At 30.7% G+C, this 16,232-nt stretch overlaps 1 protein-coding gene across 1 annotated transcript; it reads right to left on the bottom strand.

Annotated features, from left to right (window-relative positions):
* Positions 1-640: 640 nt before the first annotated feature.
* On the bottom strand, positions 641-13,291 carry LOC107921152 (delta(12)-fatty-acid desaturase FAD2-like). Its single transcript, NM_001327186.1, is given in 2 exon segments — positions 641-1,973; positions 13,207-13,291. A coding segment is annotated over 1 exon segment (1,152 nt). The 5' UTR covers positions 1,963-1,973; positions 13,207-13,291; the 3' UTR covers positions 641-810.
* Positions 13,292-16,232: the final 2,941 nt, after the last annotated feature.

The raw sequence follows: 16,232 nt of genomic DNA on the forward strand, positions 1-16,232 counted from the left end.
GCCTTTTGAAAAAATATAGATTATAAAGGTTAAATTTTATCTTTGAAAGATTCAAATTTAGTGAATTTAAAAAATCCTTAATTGTGGTAATTTAATGTAGTGGAGGTAGACAATTGGAGTTGAACTACTATAAATTTTTGAGTCTATTGTTTGCCATTTTTGCTTTAATTTTTTTAAACACCAAGTAACCCCTCTTTTAGTGATTATTGATCCTAACAATCTTGATTATAAAAATTAGTTGGGAATAAACCTCAAAATTTACATATGAATTTTAATTAAATGTGTAATATGTTACATCAACTTTAATTTGATATAATTATATATATATTCAATTTTAACTCAATTATATATATTATTATAGTTTAGATTAAATTGTACACATTTTAAAAAGAAAAATAAATCTAATTATTCTTAGTAAACGTAACATTTTATATACACAAAAAGCAAACTGGAAATGGTGCTATATATGTTATTAATTTATTATAATCTAAATAAAATTAAAATTTATATATATAAACAGTTGTATAAAATCAACATCAATATTCATATATTATGGCTATAACTCAAACTGAAAAACCATTTTTTTTTTATAAAACAAACTTCAAAAACTTATTAGGTGTCAAGCTTGAAAGTAAATTAATTATTGCCAATCCATGCTGTGTATTTATTTCTACCATTATTTAATAGTGAACAAGATTATTGTCTGCAAATACAAAGCTAAAAAGTCCCAAAAAGGAAAACCAAGTATGTCGGCTAAAATATCCTTAAAACATCAACGACTAGAACATGCCTAAGGTAAAATGCAAATATTTAAAGCTTGTTTCTAAACCAAAACACACCTTTATCCTTGTCGCCCTCATCTGGTTCAACGTAGAGACACTCCTTCGCCTCCCTCCATATCGCCTTATAGACAGGCATCCCATCGAACTGATAGTATTCCCCCAATATTGGCTTTATCGCCTTGGTGGCCACCATGGCATGATAGTGAGGCATTGTCGAAAACAAATGATGAGCCACATGAGTGTCGGTTATGTTATGGAAAACCTTGTTTAAAATCCCATAATCTCTGTCCACAGTTGATAAAGCTCCTCTCATCCAGTCCCACTCCGAGGAATCATAGTGCGGCAAAGATGGGTGAGTGTGTTGCAAATACGTGATCATTACTAAGAAGGCGTTAACCACCAATAATGGCACCCCATAAACGCTAATAACCCAACCTACCCCTTTGGCCAACACGAGACGGTAGAGCGCATAGGCGACAGCGAGGACGCCGGCGTCAGAGATATAGATTTGGAGTCGTTCCCGGTCGGAAAATATGGGGCCGTAAGGGTCATAGTGGCAAGCGAACCTGTCGTAAGGCCGGCCGGCAACGTTGAAAGCTAAGTAAAGCGGCCAACCAAGGGTAAGTTGAATGGTGATTGACAGAAACCGACCCGGTGGATTGTTGAAGTGTTTGGCCCACCATCTTAAACCAGATTTTTTCTTGGGAACGAACACTTCATCCCTTTCGAGGGAACCGGTGTTAGAATGGTGACGCCGGTGGCTATATTTCCAAGAGAAATATGGAACTAAGAGAGAAGAGTGGAGGATAAGGCCCACGGTGTCGTCAAGCCATTGATAATCACTGAAAGCATGGTGGCCACATTCATGGGCTATGACCCAAACGCCGGTCAAAATGCAACCTTGCATGGCCCAATAAAGAGGCCAAGCCACGTTGGAGAGAGCCTGAGGAAGGTTAGGGAAGTAATTGGTGGCCACATGGTAGAAAAGAGAGGCCAATATAAAGTCGTAAAGGAGATATGAGAATGAGCGTAAAACGGAGCGCTGGAAACAGTGTGGTGGGATGGCTTTCTTGATTTCACTCAGAGTGAAGGGTGGCTTTGAGTATGGAACTCGCTTCAGTGAGTTGAATTCGGGTTTTTTTGGACTCGTTGGAACCGACATTCTGCCTCCAGCACCCATTGTTCCACACCCTGAAAAAATAAATGGATAGTGGAAATGGTTAAAAGAACAAACATGGTTTCTCCATGTTAATTACTCAATCTTAACCTCTAAACCCCTACAACAACCATATTAGTTGATAATATACATTTTGATACTTGAACTTGACTATCAGGTTTAAATTAGTACTTCAGATTTTTTTTGTTCAATTAGGTACTTGAACTTGACTTTAAAGTTTAATTTAGTACCTAAAATTTATTTTAGTCAAATTAGGCATCTGAACTTGATTTCTTAGTTTGAATTAGTACATGAATTTGGTTTTTAGTCCAAATTAGTATGTACAATAAATGACTTATTTGATTCTAAAAAGAAAGACTTATTTGAACCAATTTGACCTATTAAGCCAAGTTCAAGTACTAATTTTAAACTAAAAGCAAAATTTAGGTACTAAATTGAACCTTGGGGACAAGCTTAGGTACCCAATTAAACAGAAAAAAAATCTTAGGTACTATTTTGAACCTTGAAATATATTTACCTTTTTTTATAATATTATTAGTTATTCCAAATAGTTAACACTACTAGCTATTTCAATTAAAACACTAAGGTAGATAAAGATCTATACTATTGACTAATACCTTAACTGAGTTGATATTATAAATAAATTAGACACCAATTCAATTAAACAATGACTAAAATATCACTACTTTTACAATGTGTTTCTGCCTCTCCTTTTTTTATATCTTTTATATGGAATATAAATCCTCTGCCCCAAGCGCTTGCCCCCTCCGTTTCCCTCGTGTCCGTTTTTTTTTCATTTTATATCCTATAAACATTAATTAAAATTAAAAATGATCTTTTCAATTTTATATTAATTGTAAAAGAATTAAAATTGATAAGAAATAAAAATTTTAAACCAATTGATCATATATATTAATTTATAGAAAAAATATAAATAATATAATATATTAAATTTTAATAAGATTTCTTAAATTAAATCTACAACATTAAACTAAAAATTAATTTTTTTTATTAATACAAAAATTCATATCAATGGAAAAGATTGCTTTTTGGGTATAATGAGTTTATAACTTATAAAATTTCAAAATCATTTAAATCTATCTAAGCTTATTTGACCTAAACTAATTCGAATATAAAAAATTTAAGTACACAAAATTTTGATTTCAAGAAAAATTTTGCCAAAGAATATCTAAAATGAGTTGATTCCATCCTGAGATAAGTCAAACCTGAAATAATTTAAATCCGAAGAGAATCAAATTCAAACCCGCTCAAACTCACTAGTTTGTGAACTTTCATAAGTGGAAGAAAAATACTAGTAAATATTTAAAAAGTTAAAACAGTTATTATTGAGATCAGTTTTTGTTTAAAAGAGTTGTATGTTTTTTCTTAGTATCAAGAGTAAATATATATATATATATATATATATATATATATTCTTCATCGATCTGAACTGGGTTGTCTTTAGATTTGAATTATTTTAAGTTTGGATGAGTTCGAGAATATTTTCGAGCTTATGTTTTTATTGAATTCATTTTTTTAGATTTGGATTTTCTCAGATCCAGATCAATTCAAATCAGGCAACCTTCATAATTTTGATGTTTTATAAATTATACATATTTTTATTTTAAATTTAATAAACTCATTATATTATTTTTTATTTCGAATGTAATAAACTCATCACATCAGAAAAAAAAATCTTTTCAATTGATTTAATTTTTTGAATTATTAAAAAAAATATTTAATGTTGTAGATTAATTTAAAAACTATCTTGTCAAAATTTGATCTATTAGATTATTTATATTTTTAATTTAATTATATATAATGAATTGATTTAATTTAATTTATTTCTATTTTATTATTATAAATTTTTTTATTTTTTATCAATTTCAATTCTTATATAATTAATATAAAATTAAAAAATTTTTGGTGAAAAAAATAATTACAATTTTAATAAAAGCTTATAAGATTTCCTTTAAAATAAAAAATATATATTACGTGGCGTAAATTTATTAAAGACGCATAGACTTAATGAGATTTATTTAAATCTTTTCAAGCATTTCAATTAAAATTTTATTTATTTTTATATCAGGTTTATACATATAAAATTTGAACTCATTACGTTAACATGGATTTTTTATGTATGTATGTTTGTTGAGATGATGCTTTAAGAAAATCCACATAATTGTTTTAAACAAAATAACTAACCATTGAAATTAACTAATGATATATTAAAATAAAATATTAAATTAAAATATAAAGATTAAATCTCAAATTTAAACATAATAGAGAGAAAAAAGATAATTGATCTTAATATGACATCTTAGTCCAAATAACTAATACCATTAAAAAATTCTTTATATAATTTTGGGTTTTTTTTAAGAAAAAGATAGTTAAAATCACAAGATAATGATAAATTAGTAAAAATAGTTATTTAAATAATGATAATTTTACTTTTTAAATGATAGATAATTTTGGATTTCTCTTTTAAATATTCACATCACCCAGCTAATGAAATTTTTTAACAAAGTAAGTTATTTGCACTAAGTTATAACATTAATTATAATAATAGGATGATTACATTATGTAAAATTAAAAAATATAAACTAAATCTCCATAATCAGGTTAGTACATGGAAGAAATCATAATTTAACCAATTTTCTACGGTGAATATTAAATATTCTCCATGTGAATCCAAGATCTGCAGAGCAATAGAACTTGGAATTTAAAAGGAAAAACGAATTCAAGTACTACTAAGAAGAAAATAAAGGACTAGACTTGTTAAGTGAGTTTCATATTGTTGTTATTTCAAGGCTAGGAATGGCCCAAAAATATACTAAATCAATAATTGCACACCATCAATTACTACTGTTATAATACTCATTATAAAAGACCCATAACCTGATTGAGTTCAGATTGGATTTTACACGATTCGTATATCGAGCTCGCATGACACTAAGGGTTCGCATCGCACATAAGATCGCGCGATGTGGGTTCACACGCTACTACATAGGTGAACCCCCATCGTATAAACACGTGTTAAACCTAGAGTATGGTATGTGTTAGCATGCATAGAACCTATCTAGGATATCACATCAATGAACAATAATCATATATAAATACATAACTTTACCATCTAAAGAGGAGAGAGAGAACACTCAACAATTTAGTGCGTTAAGCGTGGACGAACTTCCGATTTTCAAATTGCTAAAAAACCAAAATGGCTCATCCCAATGAGAATTTCCCTATGAAATATTTGACAAGACAAGCAGAAGGTTCTGGCGCTGGCAATCAACCTAGTGAGATGGATCTTTTTGCTGGTTGGTTTGCTAATCAACCAAAAATTTTGGGTAACTCGGCCCATGCATGTACCTCCAACTCTTTCGATCTCAATGCTCCTTTTAGTCAGGAAGCATCACCACAATAGTTATGTGTTCTGTAGAAGCAACTAAGGTTGGTGAAGGAACAAATGGCTTTACAAAGTACTAGGTTTGAATAGTGGTAAACATTTCAGCAAGAATTGTTAAGACAAATGAAGAATTGAAGAAGAATATGCAGTTTGACAATTATGATCTTTAAGACAACGTCATGCTCGCCTAGAAGGAGAATGTAGGGGCACATGCAAAGCCATTGCATAATGAAATGGATGCTCTGCATAAAGATCTGCGGGCTTTACATCCTGACGCCCATGATATGGATTGGTTTTTTTGTTCTAACAATCCACTGGCTCCTGAGGTAGCGACTGTGGGATTTCCAACCAAGTTCAAAGTTCCAAAGGAAATGTTCGAAGGAAGAAGTGATCCCAAGCGCATCTCATGTAGTATATTGATTATATGAATGTGCTAAGGGCCTCTAATGCCGCGAAGTGCAAGGCCATCTCAACAACCCTTAACGAAAGTGCAAAAGATATGTATGTCTCTCCCACAGGGCCAGAGTTTTTCACAATTGGGTTAGATGTTCTTGGGAAAATTCCAGGCTCATAGAACAATAATGAGCACTCCTATGGGTTTAATGTCAGTAAAGCAAAAGGATAGGAGAGTCCTTACAGGATTATGTTAAACGTTTTCTTGCAGCAACGTTAAATACCAAGAATTTAGAGGATTAGTGGGTCATTGATGTTTTTATCATGGGTATTCAAAATGATCACGTGCAATACTCGTTTACTAATAATAAGCCACAAAGTTTGGCAGATTTTTATAAGAGGGCCCATAAGTTTATTGAAGCAGAGGAAATTAATAGAGCGACCCGTAGTACATTCCAAAGAGATGACAGATAATTTAGAAACCAGGAAGGGATTCATAATCGTTAGGGTCTACTTTTTCAGAATTTACACGTACAAAGCGAGGGACAACAAAGGAGTTATTCACAAAATGAATCGTTGAGAGCATTTCAAATATCTTAACCTAAACACACAAGAAGGTGTGCCCCTCATGGAAGATTTGAAACTTATACTCCATTAAATGCTACTCGTTCCTATATCCTTTGCTAGGTTAAAAGTTTAGGCATCTTGCCAAGTCCTCCACCCATACGACGTAATGTATCGAGGTCAAACTCGAGGGATAAGTGTAACTTTCACAACGACGGGGGACATAAGATCGAGGATTGCTCTTCTTTAAAGGATTCTATTGAAGAAGCGATTAGGAATGACGAGCTAAAAGATTTTATAACTAAAGATACTACTCCGTTAGTTCAAAGTTTGCGAGGAGAGGACAATGACAAGCAAGATGTTATAGGAACAATACATGTGATAATTGTTACAGATGAAGACTAGGCGACCTCTAACACAAAGAGAAAGGCTTACTTTAGAAGCGTAATGTCAGTCAGTTCGCCGAAAAGGGTTGTGTCAACAAGAAAAATAGAAGGTGGAATTTAATGATGGAGATAAGGGCATGATGTGTGATGAAGAAGGAAATGACCTAATGGTTATGTAGCAATTATAACAAGTTTGAGGTGAAGAGAATATTGGTTGATAATGGCAGTGTTGTGGAGCTATTAACTTGGGATGCTTACCAGAAAATGGGGTTGAAAGAGCAAGTTTTAAGGAGGGGAAGTCCATTATATTGTTTTGCGAACGATTCTATCGAGTTAAAAGGATGCATTACTTTACCCATTACATTGGGGGAAGACGAGCACACCACGACAAAATATGTACAGTTCTTTGTGGTAGACCATCCAATGGACTATAATACCATTTTTGGGCGTCCCATCATGAGAATGGCTAAGATGATGGTTGCACCATTCTGTATGAAGATTAAGTTTCCTACAAGAACAAGGATAGGCTTTATAAATTTGATCAATGAACAACTAGACAGTGTCAGATGTTATCAGTCAAGTAAACACACGAGCAAGTGCTGCATAGGCAGTTTTCACGACAGACAAGAGTGGATGGTCAAGTTTTGGATTTGGATAGTTTGGATGTTAGAGGAAAAAGAAGACTTGATTCAGTGTTTAAGAGTGAATTCCAATGTTTTTGCGTGGTCGACTGCGAATATGCCTAAGGTGGATCCTCAAATGGTTGTTCATAGGTTAAATGTGTTTCCCGAGGTTAAACCAGTTAAGTAGAAAAAAATTTACTCTTCAAGTTGTAGAGGCCATAAAATAGAAAGTAGGGAAACTGCTTTCAACGAAGTTCATCAGAGAGGTAGCGTATCCTGATTGGGTTTCGAATGTAGTGATGGTGAAGAAAGCTAATGGAAAATGGAAAACATGTATTGACTTCACCAACCTTAACAAATCTTGCCCCAATGACAATTTTCTTTTACCCTCGATTGATAAGTTGGTGAATGCGTCCTCGGGGCATAAATTTATTAGTTTTATGGATGATTTTTAGGTTATAACCAAATATCTATAGCCCCAAAATATCAAGATAAAATAACCTTTATCATAGAAGAAAGTTTTTTTTTTTGCTATCGGGTTATACCTTTTGGTTTGAAAAATGCAAGTGCAACTTACTAGAGATTATTTAACAAAATTTTCAGAAAGCAAATTGCGCACAGTAAGGTTTACGTTAATGCCATGTTGGTAAAGAGCTCTAATCTAAAATGCATGTTCAAGATTTGTCAGAGGCTTTTTCCGTTTTACGAGCTTATAGCATGAAATTGAGCCCAGAGAAATGTGTTTTCGATGTAAAAGTAGGCAAATTCTTAAGCTTTCTGGTTTTAGAGAGAAGGATAGAAGCGAACTCAAAAAAAATTTGAGCTATTTTGGATATACCTCCCGTGAGAACTAGCAAGGATATTCAGTGTCTAACAGGGAGGGTGGTTACGCTCAATAGGTTCATCTCCAAGATGGTAGACAAATGCTCAGGTATATACGAGCTCAGGTATGAGAACGTATATATGAGCTCTGGTATGAATCCATAGACATGATTTGCAGGTATGAGTTCATAAACATGAAGCCACAAGTGTGAATTCACAAGCATGTGTCTGGTGTATGGTAACCAAGTATATTTTCATAAAGGTTTTACACCCAATATAATTCTGCATTGGGTAAATCCATCTAGACTTACCATAACACATACGTTCGCAGAGAGTGAAAACGAACTGTCTATTTGAACAAAGTGTATTGTATGCGTGTTGCTTAGTATAAATTTGTAGTGGGTAAATCCACCAAAACTTACCGTAACACATATGTTCGCAGAGAGTGAAGATGAACTATCTATTTGAGTGAAGTGTATTGTATGCGTGTTGCTAATATTCATATGTAAACTATTTAACATATTAGTTGGCTTTATGTGTGAATTATATTCCACGCAAGCTGTATGTATGGGTGAGCAAACATCATGCGTACTCACTGAGTTCATCTTGAACTTACCATGTTTCTTGATTTATTTTTTTCAGGTAACAAAAGCTATTTTGAACTTTGGGGGAGGGACTAAGCGAGAATCTGTTGTTTCTAGTGTGAGCCTAGCAACTTTTGGGATTTAACATGTATATATTGAGGCGATCTATAAGCTTAGCTCATGAATTGTAAATTTTGAAAGACTTGTTTCAACTATGATGTGTATGTAATTAATATTGTGCACATGAATGAGAAAATATTTATAAGAGTAGTATTCATTTTGGTCTAAAGCGTTGTGAATATCACACGAAGTGATAAAATATTTAAAACTCAGGCAATAAGTACGCCAAGTCTAAAGTCTATTCAAGTAGCATTCTGGCATGGTCGATCATCCAACTAATCGATTTGGGGTGTTACATTAACCTAGAATGAGATAATATATATCTTTTCAAGCCTGTGTCAAATTGGATCAAGCCTATCAGGTTGGACGGGTTATTTGGCTCATGAATAAGTCTAGATATAAGTAGTAGATTTACTTGACCTTGTTGCTGTTGTTGTTGTTTTTTTTTTTTTTGAGATTATTATATTTCTCTCTAAATATTTTATGTATTTTAGCATATGTATTAAAATCATATGTAATAAAATATCATATATGTATATTGTACTATTATATATAATTTACAATTTTAAATTAAAACTATTAGTAAAAAATGAGGTAAAGTAATATGAACAGGAATCGCAATGACAATGGCAATGGCAATTGGACAAGGCAGGATGATTTTTTGCTCATCTCAACCATTCAGATTTTTATGCTTCCTAGTCTCCAACCTGATTTTATTTTAAATGTTAACACTTAAATTTTATAAAAAAAAAATTCTCCATAAATTATAATTAAATATAAAAATAAATCTAAATTAAAAAAGATATATTTAGGTAATTTTTTAAGCAATGCACACGACCCTACGCCGAACATCTATATACCTACCATAAAAACAATCCCATTGCATGGGATTGCTTAATTTAAAACTGAGGGGCTTACAGATTGTGACACATACGTAATGCCATTAACTATTTAAAGTAAATTATGATGGAGGAAAAATGAGAAATTGTTTTATGTTATTTTATATTAAGTTATTTTTTTCGTTTATTTATATATATTAATATTTTATTTCATGTATATATTTTACATGTTTATATATTCATATTATATTCATTTTACATGTTAATAAATTTATGTGCATTGTTGTGTTGAAATTTATTACATATTTTTTTATAATTTATTTTAGTGATTCATTTTTAAAATATATTTATGTTTATCATGCATTCACATTTGTGATTTTTTTGTTTTTCAAAGTATTATAATTTTACATAAATTTTAACATAAATAATTAGTTTTATATAGATTTTGACATGATCATATATTTATATTTTGTTAGTATTTTTTGTTTATGTCATGTATAAATTATTTTTCTCAAATTGTGTTAGTATCATTTCTTAATTAATCTTATATTTTGTATATTCATAAAATTTTTAACTCTAATTTCATTATTTTAACTTCTTTTAAACATTTTCTTAAGAATTGGATTATTATACATATTTTATAGGATATATTGATGTAACTTATACAAATATTATGTTCAAAAACATTAATCTAATTTTCGAAAACATATCAATTATCTATACGCATATAATACAATCCATAAAAGCATAGTTTTTTTTTTCTGGACAACTCATTATGGTTGAACAATTGTCCTTATAATTTGGAAGAATTTGTTTAAAACTTTTTGAAATAATTTTTGGGTAATATATAATAATTTAATGTTATTTTTCCTATGATGTTTTATACTAATTCTTATTATGTTTTTTTATAGATTATAATTATAATTTATTTTTGCATTATTTAGTATAGTTAGTGGCAGGATGTTAATTTTGGGGTCAAATTAAAATTAAATATGTTACATAACAATCGATTTAAACATATAAACAATTAATTCAAAATAAGCTTCCATCAATATCTTTTAATGGCACCTTTTAATACACTTAATAACATATAAAAATTTTGTTTCAAAAAAAAAAATAACATATAAAAATTATTGGTGCATATATGTAAAACAAGCTTCAAAGATTCAAAATATATGAAAAATTTGAAGAAACAAACCTTATACTTAAAATTTGGAGGAAAAATGATAAGAATTTTTTTTTTCTTTTCTTGCTACGCACCAATATGAAGGAAAAAGATTAATAAAAGTCTGTTCATTTTTTCTTTTCTTTATATATATATATATATTATTATATTACTTATAAAATATTATTATTTTAAGTAAAATATTAAATTATTATTATTTTAAAAAATATAATTCAAAAGTCATAATGAGAAATTTAGTTTCTTCAAGAAGATTTTTCTTTGTTTTTATCAAGAATAAATTTTTTTAATATTATTTTTAATATTTAAAAATATTGGAGGGGCCTACTCATATTTTAAGAAGGACTGTAATATATATACAAAGAGAGAAATTGCAAAAATCTTAAACCTTGGAGGGCCTACTTATATTTTTGGGAGAGCCATAGTATATTTACAAATGACTAAATTAAAAAATATACATTTAAACTTTGGGGGGGCCATGGCACCCCTAGGCCTCTACTTGGCTCCGTCATTAAGTATAGTAGTTCAATTTAAAGGAATTATCATCTTTGTAGAACTAATGTATTTTCCATATCCGTTGTACTATCCATAGATATTGACCCTTTCAAGGTTTGTGAATACCCTTTCTAACAATGTCAACTCCAGAATTTGAATTTAAGCTTTCTTTTTTTTCATATGAGTACAATGTACATTACCATTATAGCTATTATTTATTGATAAAAATATTATCGAGTTTTTATTTAAAGTATTATAAATTTATTCAAAATTTTAAACATAACTAATTAATATTAATACATTCATGTTACATTATTGCACCTTAAAAAATTTATTATTAATTAATAAAAATTTTATATAAATTGAAATTCTAGTTTTAATGAATTCCACTGCCAGTAGTTTTGCCAGGTTTGGCGGTAAAAGTAATCTACACGACCCAACTCATGCTTTTCATATTAGTATCTATGCATGAAAAATGTTTAATATATTTTTACTGGAGTAAAATTAAGAATTGTCAAGTATATCACATATTAACTTTAGTTGAAATGTTTTTTTTATACAGTAATTTTTTTAAGAAATAGTGATTAGAATGTTGGTATGTATATTTGTTTTGACATGTAACTTATATTATATTTATACATATTTAAAACTAAAAATAACAAGCACAGTCTATGATTGCACCCTGAGGAGCAGGCACATACCCATAACGACACGGCATTTTAGAAAAGCATGTGTTAAATCACGGGATGCAATCACCGTGACCAAAACCAAACCGTCCGTCTAAATTATCAAATCACAGCGCTGCCACGGATCACTTCTTACCCAAGTAGTGGTGGGTTTATTCATAATTTTTAATAGAAAAATCGTTCACGAGTCGATTTATAGACTTGTAGTTTAAAGTTAAAAGTGTTAAACAACAAAAAGAATCAGCTGATATTGTTCATCGGTATCCGGCAAGTGGCAAATATAATTAAATCAAGTTGAAAACTACAGACGAAAATTCCAGAAAAAAGACTGCCAAAAAATTACAATGAAGATAAAGACAATAACATGTTTTTTATTTTTTTTTAAATAAATCGTCTTGTCCATTTTTTTATAACCGGATTCGCATAATATTCTTTTTAATAGAATTTTTGGATTTCATCATCGGAATCAGTAGGATATGCCTTTGATGATGCATATTTGATACCTTTGTAAAAAATTGATCCGTGTACTTAAATAAATAGAATCTTCTTAATATGCTTATATAGAAAAAAAAATCAATTTGTGTAAAACTAATTAAATATGAAATTAAGCAAAAAGAAAACACTCACTTACCTCCAAAAAAAAAACACGTTCATATCTGAATGAAAGAATAAATCAGCTACTACTCAAGTTATAACTCGTTCTTTCAATCAACAATAACTAATATATCATTAACCAAAATTTTAGAAGACAAGTTTCGTTATTCTTTACTATTAATAGATTTCATAATTTCTAATAAAAAAATAAGCGAAAGTAAAAGGTTGAGTTTATGAATGAAAAATAAAGTTAAAAAAAAAACAGAAAAGGAGATGGAAAACAAGTTAAAGATCTGTGGTTTAATAACGGCATTGATCAATGAAAAGCACACTAGATCCAAATATTGAGGTGTTCCGATCCGGACTCAAGAGAGACGGAAAATCAAATAAATCTTAACTAAAACTTCAAAATGTAAGCTCAAATAAACAAAAAGAACACAAAAAATCAATCACTTTCGAAATAAATCTAACCATCAAAACAACAAATGAAAAAGATCAGCAAAATATAAAATAGAAACAATAATTAAATGGCTAGGTAATGAAAAAAAATACCTTAAAATGGAGATTGAAAATCACTCTATTATCTTCGTGGCTTCCTCGCTGTCTCTTTAAGATGAAAGAAATGACTTTTTTTCTTTTTTCGCGTGGCTTTTAAAAATAGACGGCCGAAGTGAAGAGCGAAGGCCTTTATTTAAGCTTTGGCTTTCCCTCCTTGAAATGTGGGGGGTCCCAGTATCTGCATTTTCCCATACAAATGCCGTTTGGATTTTCTACCTTATACGTCTCCACGTCAGAATGGCAGTACCGTAGCGTAGGAGATATTTGTGATTTCAATTTTACCCATGGGAAAAAAAATTCTTTTTGGAATCACGTGACCAAGGGACATCCCCTGGACTGTATAGGGCCGTGTTAGGGATTATATTTTAACCGAATTAGTCTATTGGAATCACGTGACCAAGGGACTATCCGTATACTGTGTGCTATGAGAGGCCGCCGAATTTAGCAGCCTCATGAGCCACGAAAAGTTTAGGCGAGTAGAATTGGATAAATTTTGATTTTATTAATATTATTTGATTTGGTTAAATTCAATTTTGATTTATGCGGATTTGTATATTTCAGATTCACTACAAGTTTTTTCTTTATTATAATTTATAAATTTTTAATATCATTTGTGTTGCATATGATTAATATAGTAATGTTGTTTAGATGGTTGTTAATATGTTATCAATTTTGTGGATTTGGTTTGTTTTTCGATCAATAAAATCCTTATTTTATTGGAATTTTTTTGTTACATGATTTAAAGTTACTTAATCTTAGCTTGGTTTGTTATGCAATGAGATATCATCAGATAGCAGAATAATCAAAGAAAATATAACAAGATAGTAGAAAAGAATCTCATTTCTTTACATTATACTGAAGACTAAGACATGATATTTATACTATAACTATGAACTGATATTGTAACAGAAACCTTAATTGCTAATAGACTATAACAACTTTAACCACCAATCTGTTGCAACACTTCTTATTTTTTAACATTCTTCCATCTTGGAGTTGCTTCTAACAATTACTGACTGATCCAACTTTGTAACAACCCTAAGGCAAGATTGAAACTTAGTAAAAAAAAGGAGCAAATAAGGGTTTTGTAAACACGTCTGCCACTTGTTCCTGTGCTGGAACATGTCCCACGACCAGACTTCCAGCAGGCACCTTTTCTCTAACAAAAAATAAATCTAACTCAACATGTTTGAACTTTGGATGCAAAACTGGATTGGCAAACACAACAACAACCCCTAAGTTATCACACAACACTACTGCCTTCCTTGAAAGAGAGACATGCAACTCGGACAACAATAACTCCAGCTAGACAATCTCCGTAGTAGTATGAGCCAACACCCTGTACTCCGCTTCTGTTGTGGACCTGGACACAACCTGTTGTTTCTTGGATCCCCAAGACACGAGATTACCACTAATAAAAACACAAAACCCCGTTGTAGATACCCTATCGTCCAACTCAGTTCCCCAATTAGCATCAGAATAACCAACCAAATCTAAACTAGAAATAGTTGTGAAGTGAAAACCATAGTCCACAATGTTTTAGAGATATCGCAAGATGCGCTTGACAGTTTTGAAGTGTTGATCAAAAGCCTTATGCATGAACTTATAAACTTTATTGACAGCAAACGTAATGTCAGGCCTGGTGATGACAACATATTGCAAAGCTCCCACAATGCTCCTATCCTCAAATTCATTCTCTATAGCACTTCTAACATGTTGAGACAAATTTGTCAATGTGGCCATAGGTGTAGGAGAGCCTTTAGCCTGATCCATACGAGCTTTCTTGAGTAGATCAAGAATGTATTTGTGCTAACTTAAAAATAATCTATTAGTAGTATAAGAGACTTCAATACCTAAAAAGTAACTCAGTTGTCCCAAGTTTTTCAACGAGAACTGAGTATTCAGAGTTTTAACAAATGCATCTATATTACCTTGATGGTTCCCAGTGACAATAATATCGTCCACATATATCAAAACATAAAGGATCATACCTTCTGTAACGGTTCAAGGTCCATCTTCGATAAACCATTTAACCCACCTTGAGCAATATAAGTCTCGGGGCAATACTCTACATAATTTTGAATCGATCTTGACGCTTGAGTTCGTATTCCGTCCCATTTTTATGTTTCAACTTATAAGTTATTTTCTTTGTTAAAATCGAACCTATCCATCTTCAAAACCAAGCCATCTTTTGAACCCATTTTGTTTACTTCCGCTTATAAATCAACCTAACTCCATTGATCTACAAAATTGAACGACACTTCTCGTTGACGATCGGGCAATGAAGTGAATCGACTCAATCAACCGAGCCAGATCACATCATCTATATTACCTTGATGGTTCCCAGTGACAATAATATCGTCCACATATACCAAAACATAAAGGATCATACCTTCTGTAACAACCTATTTTTCAATGGTATCGAAAACAGTGGTTTTGAGACCACAAATCTGACGTGTCAGTTCATAAATATTTATTAGTTTAAATATTTACGAGTTCATTAATGTAGCATTAAAATTTAGTTACGAGATTATATCATTTAGATAGTTAGTTAAGTAAAAAGAACTGAATCGTAAAAGCTTTAAAAGTAGAGTTTACTAAATTAAGAGGGCTAAATGAATAAATTAGTCCATAAAGATTTTAATGGGTGGATCAACATGGTTATTTATTTAAATGAATAAGTTTAATTAAGGTTAATTGGGATTAATTAATGTTTAATTAGGAACTTTGAAATATTTACAAAATAACCTATGTATATATTAAAGAAAAGAAAAGAAAAAGAATAATTTAGCTTATTTCTTCATCTTCTCCACGATACAAGGAGAGAAAAATTTAAGGTTTCATGCTTTTACTTTAAATCTTCAATTGGTAAGTGTTTTGATGCTCGTTTTTAGTAATTTTTATGTTTTTGAGCTCGTATTAGCTTAATCTAGCTAGCCCGTGGATTAATTTGCAAAATTGTTAAATGTTTTGAATTATGTCATTGTTGAGATTTAGCTAATCTTGAAATTTTGTGAAAG

This window comes from Gossypium hirsutum, chromosome D01 (genome assembly GCF_007990345.1).
Source record: "Gossypium hirsutum isolate 1008001.06 chromosome D01, Gossypium_hirsutum_v2.1, whole genome shotgun sequence".
Taxonomy (NCBI): domain Eukaryota; kingdom Viridiplantae; phylum Streptophyta; class Magnoliopsida; order Malvales; family Malvaceae; genus Gossypium; species Gossypium hirsutum.